This window comes from Canis lupus, chromosome 22 (assembly GCF_003254725.2).
Source record: "Canis lupus dingo isolate Sandy chromosome 22, ASM325472v2, whole genome shotgun sequence".
Classification (NCBI taxonomy): Eukaryota; Metazoa; Chordata; class Mammalia; order Carnivora; family Canidae; genus Canis; species Canis lupus.
The window spans coordinates 45,445,039-45,466,697 of NC_064264.1; the positions used below are offsets into that span (position 1 = coordinate 45,445,039).

At 40.9% G+C, this 21,659-nt stretch overlaps 1 protein-coding gene across 1 annotated transcript in view; it reads right to left on the reverse strand.

The window, feature by feature from the left end:
- DCT (dopachrome tautomerase) overlaps window positions 1-16,685 on the reverse strand; it is a 34,776-nt gene extending 18,091 nt beyond the window's left edge. Inside the window, exons 1-5 of the mRNA XM_035704638.2 lie at window positions 15,949-16,685; window positions 6,714-7,013; window positions 3,979-4,079; window positions 3,679-3,845; window positions 1,019-1,198 (exon numbers count right to left, since the gene is read on the reverse strand). Coding sequence (XP_035560531.1) covers window positions 1,019-1,198; window positions 3,679-3,845; window positions 3,979-4,079; window positions 6,714-7,013; window positions 15,949-16,336 — 1,136 coding nt within the window. The 5' untranslated portion in view covers window positions 16,337-16,685. The remainder of the gene's footprint in view (window positions 1-1,018; window positions 1,199-3,678; window positions 3,846-3,978; window positions 4,080-6,713; window positions 7,014-15,948) is intronic.
- Between the last annotated feature and the right edge of the window lie 4,974 nt (window positions 16,686-21,659).

The window sequence follows — 21,659 nt, forward strand, 5'->3', positions numbered from 1 at the left end:
CCACTTTCAGAATTTCTGATTCAGTAGGTGTGAGCTGGGTCTTCATATTTATATTTCTAACTAGCTCCCAAGTGATGCCATTTATGGTGGTCTAGGCACCGTATTTTGATAATCACTCCCTTAACTCAAATCTATAAAGATTGCACTCCATTCCAATAGCATTTTTACTACTGTGAAAAACGAATGCATTTCCAAACAATCTTAAATGTCAGCCTTTATATGACCTTTGACACTACTCTGAGAGCCATGTCCAACCCCCACACAGACTGTGAGCTCTGCTGCACTTAGCACACCTTTGCATTTTTCAGTTTGCCCCACCCCATCCCCATATAACCCATCAGCTGTATAATTCACACACAGTTAAGAGAGAGAGAATTTGGTTTGGGGGAAGACCATGAATCTATTCACCATGCCTTTTGGGAGCCCCATTCATCTTTGCTTAAAATCTTATTTATATCCATACATATTTCTCACAATTCTTAAAGTCTTTTTAGAGGGAGAGAATTATTAGTTGGCCTTTAAATTTCAAGTATTGTAATGTCATTGCTGTGCTATAACTTGAGTTGCATTTGGCTTACAATACTCCTCTGAGATCTCAGATTTCAATCTTAGGTCTATGGCTGGCAAACTTAAAAGAAAAGAAAAAGAGCATGAGCAAATTTTTTTAAATACTATATTTAGTGAAGTACCCTGATTCTGAAGACTGTACCTATATATGTGAAATTAGAAATATAAATGATGGGTTTGAATAGCTAAGTTAGAAAAAATTAAAACTACACTATTCATTATAGTGGGTGGATGATGACTTTCCTAACACTGGTTCCTTGTCCTCACATGTCAAGGCCTTCTGCTTACTTAGCTTTGTACATGGCTCCCAAAAACTGGATTTCCTTCCAGTTCATAACAACCAGCGGCATGAAAATCTTAAAAGTATTTTTAAAATGCCAAAAAATAAAATAAAAAATAAAAAATAAAAGATAAAATAAAATGCCAATCTAACAGAGCTTAGAGCACCAACCTGAAACTGAAGGTAGAGTTCTGGAAGAAAGGGGGGCTGTCAAACTTCTTGAGAGACAGACAATCTTGTATGTCTTTTAAAGTTGGCAATTTCTCACTGTTTAGTCCCACTTGATTTCTTCTTAACAGGCCTTCATAGGTCCCATTACACAGGGTGACCCGGCGGTTATAATCATCTAGGCTATGGGTTGTAAGGAGAGTAAAAATAATAAGTTTTAATTTGTGAATAGTATCTTAACTTTGGGCTAACCAAACCAATCAAGATCTTAGTTGTGATTAAATCTTATTAGAGTTACCTTAAGAAGGTCAAAAATACATGGTAAAAGTACTACCTCCAAAAGTAATTATGGATTAAGAAGTTTCAAAAACCCAGATGCAGATGCACAAAATACGAATATATGCATAACTATGAAGACAAAGTGCCATTTTACTGGAAAGTAAGAAGATCTCCAGAGCAAGATGCTGACTCCTAGGAGGTGCCTTTGAATGTTGTTGAGTAACTGAGCAGAGTGACCTGTTTTATACGGAGCTAAGCCAGTTTTGGCAGAAGTGTCTGTGTAAAGCTAGGAGAACATTTTGGGCAAAATGAAGGCAAACGCAGGGTGCAAGAGTAAAAAGCAGATGAAACTAGGTAGAGGACAAATGTCAAGAGAAACGCTGTGTCAGAAAATGTTCCAAGGCAATGGGGATGAATATGGGGTAAACAAGGAGGCCAAAAAGGTTCCACACCCATTAAAGAGTATACCTGCTACGGTCTGGAATTCTACCAGTAGCACATTACTTCGTTGTGGGATATAAAATATTGAAGATGTTTCTGTGTGTGTGTGTGTGTGTGTGTGTGTGTGTGTGTGTGTGTGTTTTAAGATTTTATTTATTCATGACAGATACACACAGAGAGGCAGAGACATAGGCAGACAAAAAAGCAAGCTCCTTGCAGGGAGCCTGATGCAGAACTCAATCCCAGGACCCTGGGATCACGACCTGAGCCAAAGGCAGACACTCAACCACTGAGCCACCCAGGTGCCCCTCTGTGTGTGTTTTAATGGGGATAGTCATGGGTATGTGAGAATAGAATCAGCACACATGTGAGAATGAAAGAGGCCAGTCCCTAACAAGAAGGCAAAAAAAGGCCTCGAAGGCAGCATTTCTTAAACATGTGCCAGTGACATGGTCTGTGAATTAAAGGTGCCAGAGTCAGGTAAGTTTAGGCAACCTCTAATAATAGACTTCCAGAGGAAAAGTTCTGAGATAGTTTCAAATTTACAACCTTTTTAACTCAATATTCCCTAAATTTGATCATAGGAATCTCTCTTTGCATACCACCTACTAATACCCCAAGGCAGTATGAGAAATGGTGCTTTATGGAATTACACCACCACATTAAAGAGCACTTATTACATCCCTACATGTTGTGGAGCATTATCCAGCAGGCTGTAGGAAAAGCTTAGGATGTAGGAGAGGGGATCCCTGCTAGGTTGGCCTACACCCCTGCAAACATGCATATGCCCAGACTGAAGGAAGGCATTGACAAAGAAGCTCAGTGCCATGGAGCAGGAGAAAGACACAGGGCAGGGGAGCTAGGTAGCAATAGGGTTAAAAAACAGAGGATTTGAAGGAAACAGATAAATAAAGGAAGGCAGAGGAGCCTCTTGGGGAATCTTTTTCTGAGATGTGTGTCAAGAAAAAAAACAAAGTAAGGTATCACTGAGGACAGGATTTTCCATGGGCTGCAGGTTTTTCAATTTGCTTATGATGTGTTCTTCAATACTTCAGAGATCATTCTGCCCTGCTCCATCCCCTGTCCCTTTCCGCTCACTCTCGCCTTATGGTCCAGCCATCCCAGGGTGTTACCAGAGACTTTTCCAGCTTTAGACATGATGTTCCCTCTACCTAGGACAGACTTACCACACTCCCCTACATCTGCTTGAGGTCTGTGCCTCTGCCTCTTAGAGACTTTCCCTCTCTTCCTAGCTTTGCTCTTACATCAATCATGATACTTTTCACACTGTACTATAATTTGTTTACAAGCAATCTGCCTTGGTAAATATAAAACAATATGCAAAAGGGAAGCTCGATTTTATTCATCCTTGTATTGTCATACGATTACACTGCTTGAGAAAAAAAAAACAAAAAAAATGATTACACTGCTTGGAATATGATCAGTACTTAAGAAATGTTTGGCTGAATGCAGAAACTACTTCTAATTTTATTTTTTTATTTTTTTTAAGATTTATTTATTTATGATAGACATAGAGAGAGAGAGAGAGAGGCAGAGACACAGGAGGAGGGAGAAGCAGTCTCCATGCCGGGAGCCCAATGTGGGACTCGATCCCGGGACTCCAGGATCACGCCCTGGGCCAAAGGCAGGCGCCAAACCGCTGAGCCACCCAGGGATCCCCTACTTCTAATTTTAAAACAGTTGATCTAGAAATGATAACCAAGCACATTCAATTCACAAGTGTGATTTCTATACCTCAATTTTTTTGAATAAAAGGGCTTAGAATTTCTTTTAAATCCCACTTCCCTCAGGAAAATCATTTTCGGAAACATGTAAAAAGAACCCAGCATGCATTCAAAACTGAAATATAAAGTGCCTCTCCATCTCTAATGCATAAGAAAATATGGTCTCTGGATTTTTATTGCAGGTACATGTGACTTTACCTATCACAGACAATTTCCCAGTTGGAGAATCTTGAGTTCTCACTAATTAGAGTTGGATCATCTTGTCTCGCTGCCCCAAGAAGCTGGTCTGTGCACACATCACAATCATTCCTCCCAGTAGCAAAGTTCCAGTAGGGCAAAGCAAAGGATTCGTTGCCGATAAGTTGCTAAAAGCAAAATGCACAGCCAGTTATTTAACTCATAATATCAAATGCAATAAGAAAGCATATAAAGCAAACACTAACATGGGTCTTGACCAAATGCAAAATTAAAAATACCAAATGCTTAGTTTTGACCAACCTGGAGATCCCTTTCCAGCCACAACAAATGGTACCGGTGCCAGGTAACAAAGGCAGGACCTTGGTGTGAGAAGTCTATGGCCTTGTATGGGCGCCCTGGTCCTAAAACAGTTGGGAAACATTAAAGATCATGGAATTTTAAATGTGAAATCTTATGCCAGTGGGATGTGCCTGCAGAGCCAATAAGTCCATGCTGTTTTAATTGAAAAAAAAATTGTTTTTTTTAATTTATCTCTCTGAAAGCAACAACAACAATAAAACAATTTCAGAAGCAACTAACACTTCTAGGATAAATTCTCCATCTCTCAAAAGTTTGATTGTCAACAGAGATCTAGAAACATTCAGGTCACTTTTAGCTTTGAGAGTCCCTGCCAAATATTTAATTTTTTAAGTAACATTACAGCAAGATGAAATAAGCATATCCGAAGGATTCGATCATCAAGACCTCAGTGAATTATATTTCCAAAGACATTTTCTAACTTATTCCTTACAAATGCACACATTTATAAGAGAGGGATTAATTAATAATAAAGCAACTTCAACTACATTTCATCCTAATTCAGGCATTTATGTCACCAAAAAGAACTTCTATGGATTTAGCCTCAGCCATCAATCAGTTACAACCACTAGCTGACAAGCATGGTCGCCAAGACTAGAAGAGAGAAAAATATATTCAAACCAATTTGGCTGGCCACTGGAACTGCCAGTTTTAGTGAAAAGCTTTGGGCAATTTAATGACCCCCTTACTGCCTGTTCCATCCTTCTTCCGCTTTCATAACAGCTTTTGATGGTTATGTAGAAACTTTCGCTAACTTTAGTTCTTTTTCAAAGTACCTATAATAACTTCAGAGAGCTGAACAGACACGAATATAAATTTAATTCCTAGGTATGACCAGAAACTATAGTCTTCTTTCTCTCTTGAGATACTATCCTCTCATAAAGCAAAAATTTCTCCAAGTGATGACAGGAAAGCTATAAAGGTTTATAGCCAGAAGAGCCTCCTTATCTATTGATAAAGAAAGACAGATGCTTACCTGAGAGGCAAGATTTTAAAGGACTCACACTGAGGAAAGAAATGCTATTGCTGCTCATGGCTATGTAGTCTGTCCTTTTTAAATGTTTTAATTCAGAACAAAGCTTAATATTCCAAAACAAACTAATGAGGTGACATCAAGCGACGGGGAACCAGTGATAAACTCAAGGACAGATAATTCTAGTGAGAATCTGACTATTCAAAGGGAGCTGGATGCCTCAATTCACCCTGACCCCAACAAGGGGCCCCAAAGGTGGAGATAATAGGTACAGCCAAAGCTTCAGAACTGCACCAAGAAAAGAAAGAAAAAAAAGAAAGAAAGAAAGAAAGAAAGAAAGAAAGAAAGAAGAAAGAAAAGAAAGAAAAGAAAAGAAAAGAAAAGAAAAGAAAAGAAAAGAAAAGAAAAGAAAAGAAAAGAAAAGAAAAGAAAAGAAAAGAAAAGAAAGAAAAAGGAAGGTATGCCTCGGTGGCTCAGTGGTTGAGTGTCTAACTTTGGCTCAGGTCATGATCCTGCAGTCCTGGGATCGTCCCCCATCAGGCTGCCCATGGGGAGCCTGCTTCTCCCTCTACCTATGTCTCTGCCTCTCTGTGTGTGTCTCTCATGAATAAATAAATAAAATCTTTTTAAATTTTAAGAAAAAAAGAACTGCACCAAGCAGAACCAGGAATGGATTCACATCTCCCTGGAGTGAAGCAGCATCTGTGGCATCCACTGACTAAGAAATATCTGAGGGCATAACTGGTCCTACTAGATTAATGAAGTTCCTAACAAACATCCCCCCCATTCCAAGTCTTACACAGGCCCCCAATTTCTAGGATCTAGAAAGGCAGGGCACCATGCTCCCGAGTATTCCCTCTAACAGTCCAAGGGGCTAATTCAGGAGGAACTCTACATTGCCTCTCCATTGCTGGAGTAGTTTTTTATTTTTATTTTATTTTATTTTATTTTTTATTTATGATAGGCACACAGTGAGAGAGAGAGAGAGGCAGAAACACAGGCAGAGGGAGAAGCAGGCTCCATGCACCGGGAGCCCGACGTGGGACTCGATCCCGGGTCTCCAGGATCGCGCCCTGGGCCAAAGGCAGGCGCCAAACCGCCGCGCCACCCAGGGATCCCGCTGGAGTAGTTTATGCTCTTCCTTGACAGTACAACTCCAAAAAAAACCCGAGGATCCCAGCAGCGATGCACCATATTATGGACACCATAAATGACTCAAAAGTCTAAAGACCAACACACGTGAGTTTAATAAAATGCACTTTCTACACAAACACTCTAATTCTGCTCAAAGAAGCTTCATGTGCTTTAGCGCATGTCCAGTTAATTCCTCTAATCTGAGGACTAATGTCAGAGAAGGCTTCTGTGGCCAGATTTTGACATGTTTTCTTCTAGAATCAAAAGGAATTTGCCTCTGCTTCACCAACTCTTGCCTTTGAGGATTAACAGCTTCATAAAGGAGAGTTTAGACTTTGAACCCAAAACACAAACTACCGGAGAAAACATTTTCCCAAAAGTCAGCCAACATACTGGTAGAAAGTGTTTCATTGTAGCTTCAGGCAGCATTTGATCATCCTATGACTTTCATAAGCCTAACCCTCCCTGAGGTTGCTCTCTTGTTAATTAACCTGCCTGAAATTACTTCCCCACCCATTCCCCCGCAGCCCCAAATGATAATAATATACCCTCGGCTAAGGAAAAAACCTACCTAATAAAGTATCCCTAACAGAGTAATAATGGAGCCATACAAAGAAATCATAAATGCTGCAGTTGGCGATCTGTGGCTGGGTCCCGTTGGGCCCAAGCAGGCCGAGCCAGTGTTGTGTGGTGATCACGTAGTCCGGGTGTGTCGTGTTCTTTGCAAGGTCTAAGGCCTCCAAGAATTGCTCCCTCTCCTCAGGAGTCAAGGAATGGATATTCTTCCGAATAACCCGAGCTTTCCTCTGATTGCAGTCATGGCCGGTCCAGCCAAACTTGCAAACTCCACAGTTGTAGCCACCATAATGTCCTAGTTCATTTTTAAAAGAAAAAAAAGGAGAGATGGAAGAGGGAGTCAGTTTATGTAGTTGGAAGAAATTTCTGAATTTGTGCTCTGGGAAAGAAAAGAGAAGATAAAGGTGTTTACAAGAGGGCAAAGAAAGCCAATTTCCTTCCTTTACTCTTCTCTTGAAATGGTTGCATCTTCAAGTGAACTGAGTACTGGAGTTCCTTAGAAATACTCCCAGCAAAGAGGGGCACCCTGGTGACTCAGTCAGTTAAGCCCCTGCCTTGGGCTCAAGACATGATCCCAGAGTCCTGGGATAGAGCCCCATGTAGGGCTTCCTGCTCAGTGAGGAGCCTGCTTCTCCCTCTGCTCTGTCCCTCCTCCTCCCTCCTCTCCCCATCCTCTCATCCTCTCTCATGCTCTCTATCTCTCTTTCTCTCTCAAATAAATAAAATCCCTAAAAGAAGGAGGATGAAAGGTTTCACATGCTGTTATGGGTGGACCATGTCACTGTGTCCCTTCAAAATTTGTACATTGAAGTTCTAACCCCTAGTTCCTCAGCATATAACTATATCTGGAGCTAGGGTCTTCAAAGGCTTAATAAAGTTAAAAAATGAGGTCATTAGGTGGCCCCAAATCCAATACAACCGATGTCCTTATAAGAAGAGGAAATTTGGACAAAGCAGGAGCGAGGCCCCAGAAGAATCTAACCCTGCTGACACCTCTATCTGGGACCTCAGTCCTCCAGAACTGTGGGACAATGAGTTTCTCTTTGCCACCCAGTGTGTAGCACTCTGTTACAGCAGCCCTAGCAAACCAATCCACGTGCCACTTTCCCAGATCTCCCTCCTCTCATGGCTCATGCAGGTGTCCCTGCCCACACCATGTCACCCCACACACACAATGTCCTCCCCACATCCCCCCCTCCCCCGGGCTGCACAGCACTCTTGGGTGTCCACGCGGCTGAGCCCTGCTATCCTGTGGCACACACCAAAGGGCCAACACAGAGTGATTCCATGGATTTAGAGAAGGAAGAGAACAAACACCAAGCTCAAGGTGGAACCAAAATAAATAAGCTGATTTCCAGGAATTTAGGTGAAATCTAACATTACAAAAGCTGGTTTATTTCACAAAGGAGACAGAGTTAAGACAAAAGTGATGGAGACTAGCAGGTCATAAAGGTAAATTAGCCACTATGGTATCAAGAAGTGCAAATCACTGCAGGGCTCCCCATCCACAGCACAAATGTCTCTGCTGTATCAACCTGGGAATGGGTACTAGTCATGTGAACTAAGCATCTTTCTGATTAGCATCTATAGTGGAAATCCTTTCAACTTGTCCTTGACTTTTCCCTTTTCAGTCTTAATTACTGCTTTTGGTTTAACCAGCACCTCATCCCTTAGGTGGTAATCAATTAGGGAGTAAACATTTAAGTATGATTGGAGCAAAATGTCGAAACCAAAGGGGATGGCAATGCTTATCTCCCAAGGGATTAGAAGGGCTACATAAAGGGGCACCTGGGTGGCTCAGTGGTTGAGCGTCTGCCTTTAGCTCAGGTTGTGATCCCAGGGTCCTGGGATTGAGTCCCGCATCGGTCTCCCCTCAGAGAGCCTGCTTCTCCCTCTACCTCTCTCTCTCTCTCTCTCTCTGTGTCTCATGAATAAATACATTTAAAAAATATTTTTTAAAAAAGAAGGGTTACATAAAGCATTAATGTGGAGACCAATTCTGCTCTCCTCCTCCTCTTCCTCCCCTTATTCCCCTTTCCAGACCTCTTTACTTGCTCTTACTTCAGTCCACAGCATTTTCCCCTCATCTCCTTAAATTCCTCTTTGCCTGGGTTGCCTACACCTGCTTGCAGCCTCACAGTGGGTGGTCTACAAGGTCATCCTTGACTCTACGTGTCCGGGTCAGATGTTCTTGCCCTGGATTCCCTGGAACCTCCTATGCCCCTTCCATTAGATTGATCACACCAACAGTAATTATCTACTTGTCTCAGATACAGGCAACTGGAAGACAGTTTCTCCACTGTCTAGGTCTGTGCTTAGCCTTGTACAAAATGAATATTTGTTGAATGAATAAAAGAAACATAAAGCCAAATTACCACGATGTGCACTTTAAAAATCGTGCACTTTTATTTATAGCCATATCGCAATAAAGCTGAATTTTTTTTGAAAAATTAACTAAAAACAAAAAAGTATAAATCATGTGGTAGATAATCCAATATACATAATATTTTTTCTCTTAAAATAAAAATTTCTTCTTTTTCTCCCTATCCTTATGGATTAGAGGAAAAGCAGGCCTTGCAAATAATTTTGATAGACTGTAAATAGCAAAGCAGAGGTAAGCAAAAAATGCTATGACCATAGCAGAGAGAGGATCATTTGAATTTCTAAAGACAAAGAAAATTGTACAATAGCATGAAACAAAACAATTAGCATTTGTATTATGTAAACAAAAATACACAGTCCTCCTTTTCTACTAACCCAATAGATTTTTTTATGGTTAAAGAAAATGTCATTAAAAATATCATGAGTAGGAAGAATTTTTCTTAAGGTAATTTATTTGGGTTCTACCCTCCTTGTAACATACAAAATATCCTATGTATCCTCACAGAGCTCAGTTAGCTGTAGTTTTTTATATTGTAACATCATATGAGAACATAAATAAAAAATTATTAAAAGGAAAAAATTCTACTAGTCCCAAGACTGAAACATGTTTTTTTAATATTTTTGGTTAAACATTAAAATTTACATTACTAGAGTGAAGCTATTACGTACAAATTATTTATAAATATTTATTGAACAACTACTACAGTACCAGCTGCTATACATCAAGCTCTAGGGTTATTTTCCCCCCTCAGGAAACCTACTAAAATTGTATATCTGTTTCAAAACCCCTTTGATTAAAATGTATCACCTTCTCTGGCAACTTTTACAGCAATATTTTTGAGGAGTGAGTGAAAAAAATACATCCAAAAAATACTAAATGCCCAAGCTTCCAGCTATTTACCTACCGCCAGATGACTGGAGATGAATAAATAGCCACGCTTTACAATAGAAGAGTGAGTCTCTCCTTCAAAATGCTAAGGAATAGCTCCCCCTAATTTTTATAATAATCAATTCAATACATTTCTACATTTAAATGCATAAAACTTGTCTTTAAATTTTGCTGAAATTGAGTAATTTATAACTTATGCCATGAGTTTTAATATTCCTTCACTTCCTTTTCTACAATGATTTTTGGTTGCTGGAAACAAAATTATCAATAGATAATTATCTCCCTCATTTATTTATTCAACAGATCATTCATTAACACCTGCCACCTAAAGGCCAGTCAAAACTCAGCATGCCTCTCTCTGTGTTCCCACTCGGTGTGTTCCCACTTGAAGTTACATGCTTTGTAACTTTGAACTTCACTTCTCCAAACCTGTCATATTAGGATGAGAGCACTACCTAATAAAGTCCTTGTGGAAAACAAGCAGATTAACATATTAAGCACTTAGAACAGTGTCTGGAATAGTAAGTTCTATATTAAGTGTTATTATTATTACTAGATGCCACTTACAAGCAGTATGGTAAAAAATATTTTCATGTCTGTCTTCCTCATCAACTGCACTGTGGACACCTTAAAAAAATCATGTTTTTCCCCTCTTTATACCTGAAGGGCCTAGCATAACTGGGGCTACATAACCATTGGTTGGGTGGGTGATAAATGAATCAATGAATAATTGAATAAAAGGCATTAGTTACTAGAAGATACAGATAGAAATAAAGCACAATGGGGACCCCTGGGTGGCTCAATGGTTGAGCATCTGCCTTTGGCTCAGGAGTGATCCTGGGGTCCTGGGATCAAGTCTAGCATCAGGGTCCCCGCAGGGAACCTGCTTCTCTTTCCTCCTATGTCTTTGCTTCTCTCTGTGTCTCTCATGAATAAATAAATGCAATCTTTAAAAAAAAGAAGAAGAAGAAGAAGAAGAAGAAGAAGAAGAAGAAGAAGAAGAAGAAGAAGAAGAAGAAGAAGAAGAAGACACAATGCCTTCATCCAGGAGATGAAGGGCACATGTGCAATAGGACCACCAACACAAGTCTACTGTGGGAAAAGTGAAAACAGAAGAATAAACCAAACACCACAGAAGACAAAAGACAAAATGATTAATTCTGACTCAGAAGACCAGAGCTGCCTTACAATTATATTGAGCAAAGATGTTTCTTTTTACAAAACCATCCTTGCCTCTGAAAAGCAACGTAGAAGGAATAATGAGAAAGAATTGAAGTGGGGAAGGAGGCAAAAGTGGGTGAAGGGGATTAAGAAGAACAAACATCAAGTGACAAAATAAAGAAGTCATGGGGATGTAACGTACAGTATGAGGAATATAGTCAACATCACTAGGTATTAACTTTCACTGAACAGTGTATACAAGTGTCAGGTCACTGTATTGTGCATCTGAAAATATAATATCATATATCAATTACACCCCAATAAATTTTAAAAAGAAAGAAAGAAAGCATTTGTCTGAATGTGAGCTGACCTGTGCCCTAGAAAGGTAAAAAATTCCTTTTCCAGCATCTCTCCAAAAGTTCTGTAGTCAGGCCTCTCTTATGTTTTTTGTTTTTTTTGGTTTTTTTTTTGAAGATTTTATTTATTTATTCATGAGAGACACAGAGAGAAAGAGAGACAGAGACACAAGCAGAGGGAGGAGCAGGCTCCTCGCAGGGAGCCTGACGTGGGACTCGATTCCAGGTCTCCAGGGTCACACCCTGGGCTGAAGGTGGTGCTAAACCACTGAGCCACCCGGGCTGCCCCTCTCTTATGTTTTGAGCTTCTAAATGTGACCTAAAGACTTCATTAAAATGCTGTAGACAACTGAAAAGTGTCTTCACTTGGAAGTCCCATGCACAAAATGTTTATTTCTCTAATTTAGATTCCCTAGTAGTTCCCTACATCAACTTAAGCTCAGTTCATTTATTCCCTTAATCTACATCAACTTAAGCTCAGTTCATTTATTCCCTTAATCTACCAATAGCAGCAGCAAAAAATACAAGGAGACAGGCCTTTTAGAAAAGATTGCATTATCTTACTGGAAAATGGAGTGAGAAACAAAACCAAAGGATCCCTAGATACCAATCTATCTACCATTGAGTATGTCCTTGGCAAAAATTAAATTTAAAAAGACAAAGTCCTAAACCTACTTAGGACGGGGATAGAAATGGAAAAAAGTGAGAACAACCAAACCGTGCATGTTCCTACATGAACTGTATCAGCTCACCTCAGAAGGCTATTAGACTAAATATGCTTAAAGACCACCGATTAGTGAATTTACAAGGAGCTCTAAATAGCCTATTCCTTTTAATTAGAGATTCTATTATTTTAATAACAATACTTTATACTCACATAAAGCCTTTCATCTACAGAGCTCAAAAAGGTTTTACAAGTGTGGTTCATCATCATTCCCATTTCAGAGATTGGATAAACAGAGGCACTTGGTCACTGTACAAACAAGAAGTTCACCAACCGTTCAAAAACTATTCAGTGTGCACATTTTCCAAAAGTCCAAAAACAACTGCAACTGATATGTTCTCAGAAATGCCAGCTGGCAAGTGAGACATATAAGGTGAGGAGCCAATGCCAAAGTCTCCTGAAATTCGTCTCTTCCTGACAATTAAGTTCTGTAAGCTTCTGGTTTCAATTTATCCCTCCAGAGAACAGAGAAATTCTCTCTAGAGGATGTGAGCATATAATTTAGGGGATTTTTCCCCTTCAGAGTTTGTTTTTATTTCTCTTTGTTAGGCTATATCTTTTACCAGCTTGAAGCTGGTGAAGACTATGGAGTAGCTTTTTAAATTTTATTTTATTGTGGTAAAAACATTTCACATGAGATCTACCCCCTTAAGGCATTTTTTAAGGGTACAATATGTTACTGTTGACACTGGGTGCAATGTTCTAAAGTAGCTCTCTTGAGGTGAATCATCTTGCTTAACTGAAACTTTATGTGTACTGATTACTAACTCTATGTCTCACTCTCCAGCCCCTGGTAACTACCATTCCACTATTGGATTCTATAAATTTGAGAACCTCATAAGTAGGATTATATCCTATTTATCTTTTTGTGACTGACTTATTTCCTTCGTATAATGCCTCTTACGTTCATCCATGTTGTCACATACTACATGACTTCCCTTTTTTTTTTTTTAATATACATCCATTATACCACTTAACTAAAATGTGGAGAAATGGAATCCTTGTGCACTGTTGGTGGGAACACAAAATGGTGCAGCCACTATGGAAAAAAACAACTGTAGAGCTTCCTCAAAAATTAAAAACAGGGGATCCCTGGGTGGCTGGCGGTTTAGCGTGTTGCCTTCGGCCCAAGGCATGATCCTGGAGTCCTTAGATCAAGTCTCATGTTGGGCTCCCTGCATGGAGCCTGTTTCTCCCCTGCCTCAGTCTCTGCCTCTCTCTCTCTCTCTTTCTCTCTCTCTCTCCCTCTCTCTCTCTCTCTCTCTGTCTCTCATGAATAAATAAACTCTTTTTTTAAAAATGTCCCTTGATGGATAAATGGTCTGTTTGTTTTTCCATTGCATTAACAAAGTTCAGGACATCAATAATGTGGGTTCCAGAAGCTAACCTATATCTCTTGCTTAATAAATATTGGGTGTCCTAGAAGAATCCTAGGGCCCTATTTGCAAAAAAATTATGAAGATACCAGAGAGGAGAGCTTTTGGAGGTTCAAGGTCAGTTTTAAATTCTGAAGACTGCATCCCCAACCATGAAGAGCTACTGCTGGAAGGCAAGCAACTCACTCTTTAGGGGAGAATAAGCTGAATGAAGGTCCTAGGTCTTGCTTTGGGACATGTGGCCCATCACAGAATGATCATTACTATTTATAATAAATTGGTTCCCAGCTCATCCACTAGGACTTGGTCTGATGCTCTGAGACTCAAAGAATAAGACAAGCTAGCCAACATAAGTGGAGCCATCCAGAATTGGTATGGAAAGAGCTATGGTCCTGAATGAGTCTACACAGATCAAATCATAGAAGAGGGGTGGGGAGCTATAGCCTAGTAGTTGGTCTCAAGAGCAGCCATGCCCTTGATAACAGCTGTAAAAAACCATACACGCCGAGGGAACTCTGCTTCCTTGGACTGGCCTACAGATATGTGATGTCCTTAACAGTCTGGACTCACAGGACAAATCCTGTTTCTGACCCACTGCCTCCTAGGTATATGTTTATCCTCCTCAGAACAGAGGATCCCTTTTTATGTTAGGAAGAAGGCCACTGTGACCCTAACTTCCTGCCACTTCTAGAAGAGTATTTATAGGTCTTCCTTCTGGAAAGGGAGATTATAATTACCCCTTCTATTCTGTTATTCTCTATTCTCTCCATCCCCGTTTTTAGAAGACAAAACAAAACAAAACAAAACAAACTTGATAGACAGGTCAGAAATATAAAGCAGATGATGGTAAGAAGAGGTAAGAGTCATATCTGATTTCTTAATATCTTCTGCCCCAGGATTTCATAAATGGAGATGGAACCATTGTAAGTTGTGGCACTCTATCATTGATTGGCCCAGAAATAAGGGTTCTAGAAGAATTTTTGAGTCATAGACAAAGAAGTTACTATATAATGTGGTTTAGATCACACAGGCAATATGAAACCTGCTGCTTCTCAGACAAAAGCCATGGGAATCCATGAGATACTGTCTATAGAAGACAGTGCTCAATTAGCTTAGAAAAAAATGGATAGAATATGCTCAATATACTTTTGTCACAATGAATACCCAACACAAAACTAATGGTTCCTTTGAATCACAGAATTAACAATATGACTACAAAAGGATTATACAGCCAGAATTTTTGCAAGTTAAAAAAACTAACATCATTCCTACACCAACATCCAAGTCCTTTGTAGTTTTCCTTAGTTTACCTTTTTGGTTTTTTTTTTTTTTTTTTAGTTTACCTTTTTGTATCCTTCCATAGCCCAATTATCTGTATTCCCTACCATGTGTGAATGTAAGTAATAATAATAATAATAATAATAATTTTAAAAGGAGAACTTGTTGTGCAGCTAGATGCTGTAGAACAATGGCCAAGTGCTTTGCTAAAGTTGTTGCTTGCGCTGTGTGTCAAATGCCCTGCCAGCCTTTGAGTGTTTATCACTGCAGTGCATGGCTCCTGAACACAGACAGACTCCACTGAGGATTTGGGAAGGCTCAGAAGAGCTGGAGGCATAAGAAATGCACAGAGATTTCAAAGAAATGAGTAGTAAGAGAGACCAAGGTCTGAAAGAAGGACACTGAGCAAATTTCGAATGGCCCACATCCAATTGAGGTAAGAGCAGGAAAAGCCATTGTTATCTTATGACTCTTCTTCCCCAGTTCACTGAAGCCCTGTCCTACCACATCCCTCTGACTTTGGCAGAGTGACAACCCAGACAGAACCTTAACTAGCAAGATGTACTCTACCTGAGACCTGTTCAAAACGTTAGAAAGGCTGAGGCTGGGACCACGGAACACCTGCCTTTGACGCCTGCCTGTCTTCTAGATGCCAAGGCTACCCACCCCCCTCTTCTACAAGTGCAAACCCATTTCAGAAGGGGAGGCCACTGAATCCATCTTGAAAGGACTTGCTCTGAGGTTCAAAGCTGACTCTGGAGCTCGTTAGCTTCCCCTTCCAACAAACAAGCCAATGGCATGTTGGCATGAGTTCACATAACCAGGCTTGGCCCATGTTATATTCATTTGGTTTCCATAACTAGATATCCTAGAGGGTGTGAGAAATATAACCAAGACATCAGCCTTACTCAGTTCACTGCCTGTGAAAAACAAACTTGGTTGGCCATTTAAAGCCTAGTCTAACAATTTTAAGAGTCTCATCTCTTCCTGAGAAGGGGCTCCTTGCCCAGTGGGGGCCTCCCCACCTGGCTCAGGTCATGCCCAGCTCTGCCCACCTCCCTCACCTGTGCATTGGCAGGTCCGGTGGAAGAATTTCCTTGGCCACCCTTCTCGGTCATCCTGGTTCCGCAGGACATAGGGGCCACTCCAGGGCCTGGCGTCAGTTTGCACCTCCATGCACTGGCCCCGGCCCTCCTGAGAGCCGCAGATGTTGGCTGGCTCCAGACCCAGCGGCGGGCAGCACTCCTTGGCCATCAGGTTGTCCACGGTCATGCAGACCCGGGGAAACTGTGCCCAGGCTCCAGGTAGGAGTCCACCACCCAGACAACAGAGCACAAGCCCCCACCCAAGAGGGCTCATGGCTTTATCAGCAGGAGAGCTCCCTCTTGCTTTCCACTCCCTGATCCTATCCTGCCCTTCTCCTCTTCCACTCTTGAGCTCTTGAGCCTGCATTCAGTCGATTTTTGGTTTAGGGGGGTGGGGGAGTTGATAAAGTTCTGTTTTGCAGTTCTATTTCTCTCCTCCTTAAAAAATACCTACAAAAATCGCAGAGCCTATGTGTGTGCACATGTGTATGTGCACACGCACAGACTATTTTATATGATTCAAACAACTAAAACAAATTTAATACCATTAGAAGCACCTCTAACAGCCAGATTTAATGAGGGTAACGCTTCTCACCATCTTTCCCCCGTTAAATCAGGCTTTGTCTAATTGAGTTAATTTACGGGGTACTGCAGTCATACTACTTATTATACTGGTATTTCTAAACCCCTCCTTCCCTCCTTACCCATAACTTTAATTGCCTTGAACTCAGTTCAAAAGCCAAACACCGTGCTGCCTTTATTCTGTCTGGCGTGCCAAACCACGGGGCCTGGTGGGGTTTGTGTAAGGGCTGGGAGAAGCCATCATTAGGGGGATTAGTATTAGAGAAACCCTCATTGTTAGCACATGACCCAAAGTGTATAATGAAGTGCATACAGTTGCTGGCTTTGTTTCAAAAGGGCAAAACCATCTTCATTATCTGGGCTCATGTGCCCCAGCCAAGCTTGTGACCTCAGACTTCCCGGGGAGTCAATAGATGCAGTGAGCTCCTCGTTGTCGTTAAAAGGCCTTTACAGACAAGCGTGCATTGCTAACCACAATTCACTCCTGACTGCTCCCTGACGTGCTAGAAAGACCACGACAGGAGGTCACACAACTTGAGAAATAAAGAAACATTTATTTAGGGCTGACGTACAAGGAATTGCTTTGTTCCACAATTAAGGGCCCTCTTCCCTCCAGATAAGCGTGTACTATTCTCCTATTCAGCACATCTAGGCAGTAGATGTTTTTTAATCACACAAAGTAGCATGCCATCAGAAATTCAAAATTATAATTATCTGGTTGTAAGGATGGCAGTGGGACAGTTGGGAGCAAGGGCTTGCAAGTCACATCTTTTGATTTATGTTGAAGTTAAGCGTTGCCAAGCTTCAGTTTAGAACATAATGCCTCCCCCAGTTCTTCTGGGGCAGCGAAGGGAGGGTCCCGATCAATAATGACGGCTACCGTGAGAGCATCCGTTTATCCCTTCGTGGGGGAAACAGGACTGACTTCGTGCCATTAGAATCTGTGTAGACAGCCTATGTGACACTGCTTCAGATGGTTTCCAAGAATATATCTAGGCATAAAGACACAGAATATTTCAAAGAAAATTCCTAAGGTTAAAAAAAATGTTTATATAGATGCTCCTCTCTCGGGCACTTCTGTCATCCCCATGATATTAAGTTGTTATGACTTAATTATTATTTATTTATTTATTTATTTATTTATTTATTATTTAATTTAAATTCAATTTGCCAACATATAACACCCAGTGCTCATCCCATCAAGTGCCCGCCTCAGTGCCCGTCACCCAGTCACCCCACCCCCCACCCACCTCCCCTTCTGCAACCCTTTGTTTCCCAGAGTTAGGAGTCTCTCATGGTTTGTCTTCCTGTCTAATTTTTTCCCTCTCAGTTCCCCTCCTTTCCCTTATAATCCCTTTCACTATTTCTTATATTCCACATATGAGTGAAACCACATCATGATTATCCTTCTCTGACTGACTTATTTCATTCAGCATAATACCCTCCAGTTCCATCCATGTTGAAGCAAGTGATAGGTATTCGTGTTGTGACTTAGTTAAATGGCTGTCCTCATCTCTGCCTGTACTCCCATGCCAGCCGATACCCAAGCCCAGAGAAACAAAATCTCTGAAGGTGTGGCCAGGCCAGTGTTTGTTAGAAGTTCTCTAAGCCGTGGTATTGTGGGTATTGTGCAGCCACAGTTGAGAAGCACGGGGTTAGAATAAAGCATAGTTCCCAAAGAAATGTTGGAATAGAGTCAGCTACAAAAATTGGATGTGTGTTTGTTTCCTGGAGCTGCCTTAGAGAATCACCATAAACTGAGTGACTTAAAATAGAAATATTTTCTCTCATAATTCTGAGGGCAGAAGTTCAAAGTCAGTGTGTCGATACGGCTGCCCTCCCTTTGAAGGCTCTAGCAGAGAGTCTTTCTTGCCTCTTCCAACTTCTGGTGGCTGGAAGCTCCATTCCCCTGGTTGGGAGCAGCATCATTCCAATCTCCGCCATAGTCACATGGCCTCTCCTTTCTGTCTCTCTTCTCTGTGTGTCTCCTATTAGGACACTTATCATCAAATTTAGAGCCCACCTTGATAATCCAGAATGGTCTCATCTTCATATTCTTAAGTTAATTGCATCTGTAAAGACCCTCTTATCAAATAAAGTCACATTCATAAGTTCTAGGGTATGGGCATAATTTCTCGGTAGCCACCATTCAACCCTCTATTTCATGGATATGAAAGTTGAGTAATACCAGAATTGCCATATCTCAAAGTGGAAGGGTTTTCGGAGCCCATTCATCCATTCCATATGTACCTACTAATCCAGTTCATGCCAACATTTTGCCACTATGTATTTCCACTCTGTGTTGTGATGCTCTGGTTCCGTAAATATCAGATTCAAAGTTCTTAGATGACGCCACTGACACAAACACCTCTCAGAATGCCCCCAGGCCTAGTCCTAGGATCACTTTTCTTTTATAACAACACTTGCTAGATAACTCATCTAGTCTGTGGCTTTAAATGCAGGCTATCATGATTCCCCCAAATTACAACTCTGGTCCTGACCTCAGCTGTGAGCCCCAGACTTATATATCTAACTACCTGCTTGACCTCTCACTTGGAGATCTAGACATGTCTCACTTAACATTTCAAAGTAAAGTTTTTCTCTCTCCACCCAATTTTCTTCTCCATTAGTCTTCGTCTTAGTAAACAGCAGCACCACAATCCCATTAGTGGTCCTCAATTCTTCTTTTTCCCACCTCCTCTGTATATGCTTTCCAGTGCACTTAGAGTAAAATCCAAGGTCCGTTCCATGCACTAATCAACGTGAAGGCCACAGATCCACAAGCATGTGATCCTGGTCTGCATCAAAATAAATACAATAAGTAGAGAAATGGAGAGTCAGCATTTAGAAACTATCATGGCAATTTGGCATTGCGATATTGTTCAGGCACATGATCAATGGACACATCTCATTGAAGAGGAGATCTACTTAGAGGATTGTCAAACTTGCATGGACATGATCTTGTAGCACAACCTATAGACTAGTCACATTTGATTACATGTTGGCCTATAGCTGAAAGAAAATTTTAATTATTTTTTAAGCTCTTTGCCATGGACAGTTTGAGAAGAACTGGTATGTAAGGTCCTCCATGGTCTGTGCCTTGCCCATCTCTCTTTCCTTCTTGTTCGGCCGTCACAGAGCACACCCATCTCTCTAGTACTCAAATACACGTTCATTTCCAAGTTGGTCTTTCTTTTGCCATTCCCACTGCCTGGAATGTTCTTCTTCAGAACCCTCCTTGTCACTCAGGTGTCAGCTCAAATGATAGCTCCTGAGAGAGGTCATCCCAGACCAATCACTCTACTGTGACTACACCAGGTAGCTAGTCTCCACCGATTGCATTATTTTTCTTCAGAGCACTTATGACTATCTAAAATTATCCTTCTTGTTGGTTTAGTTTCTGATAATCTGTGTCTTCTATCCTGGTATAAATTCCAGGGAAGCAAGAGACCTAACCATGTTGTTTTCCCTAGCACTAAAAACAGTATGTGGCAAAGAGACTGCTTGATAACAGCTGGTGAGTAAATATCCTCAGTTCAATTTTTTATGTTCATCAGAAGAGTCTCACCATTAAAGGGATTGACTTTATACAAATTAAATGTTATTAATTTAACTAAATAAAGTAAATTTAGACTACTAAATACCACTATTGTATTAAGGGTTCCTCATAAGATTTGTTATGTTTGAAAACCACTGGTCTGGTCCAACACTCCACACTTGGCTCCCACCACATCACCACCACCAACAAATTCCCTCCTCAATATTTCTTTTTTTAAAATTTTATTTATTTATTCATAGAAACACAGAGAGAGAGAGAAAGAGGGGGAAAAAAAAAGAAAGAGGGGGAGAGAGAGAGAGAGAGAGAGAGGCAGAGACACAGGCAGAGGGAAAAGCGGGCTCCATGCAGGGAGCCTGACATGGGACTCCATCCCGGGATTCCAGAATCATGCCCTGGGCTGCAGGCGGCGCTAAACCACTAAACCACCGGGACTGCCCCCTCCTCAATATTTCTAACAAGATATCAGCAGTGTCTGGTTAAACGCCTCTAGTAAGGAGATTCCTTTAAGAAATAGTTCTAAAGGTCAGTAAATCCTTCCTTTTTAGTAAGTATTTAATATTTAATATAATTTGAATTTAAATATAAATAGTGAAAATTTCCTTTGCCAATGTTTCCAGCAAACGCCCTTGGGAACTTGCCCACCCCAGCTCCCTAGAATGGATACAGTCCACTTTTTATAGAATTCTCTTCCTTATCTTCTCTTTTTTCCGATGAAATTTCCTCAGTTGCTTACATTTTTCCTTCATATGACCTAATTTTAAATCCTCCCATTAGCCTATACTCTCCTTTTCTGGAAAATTCAGCTTGCCTTTTGACCCCTTGATGCACGTTTCCCATAAGTTAATTCAATGTTCCTTATACAACCTAAGATGACTAAAAAATTAGCTTGTGAGCTTTGCTTAGTAGCCTCATCACTCAACAATTTTGCATCTGTAAGCTCAAGCTAAGTCATGTGGCAGTAAAGACCTCAAAATCTCATTGGCTTGTGAAACAATGTTTACTACTCATCAGCTCTAGTTATGCTCCACACTGCCTTCACCCCAGGACTCAGGGTGAAGGAGCATTGTTTCCTTACTCTCCTGATGCTGCTCATCTTGTAACGAAGAAGTCAGTGATGGGCCACTGCTTGTAAGTAGTCTACCTCGCTCATTTCTGCTCATTCTACTGGCAAATGCAAGCCTCATGGGCAAGACTGCTGTTCTCAAAGACAGGGACTCTGTAAAGAGAACTCCTACAGGGAGGGTCAGCAAGTAGTTTACTGCATTTAAAATCATCTTAAATCCCTACTCTTCTTTCATATAGCTTTCATGAAACTTCTTCAAAGTCAAGTGTCTCTCCTATCTCCATCCCCTATTCTTTTCTTATGGACTTGCCTTTGGGGTCTGTATTACTTTGCTGGGGTTGCCATAATAAAATGGCACAATAAACAGAAATTTATTTCTCACAGTCCGGAGGCCGGGAGGTCCAAGACCAAGGTGCCAGCAGGATTGGTTTCATCTGAAGCCCTTCTCCCTGGCTGGCAAATGGCTGTCCCTCTCATGGTCTCTCC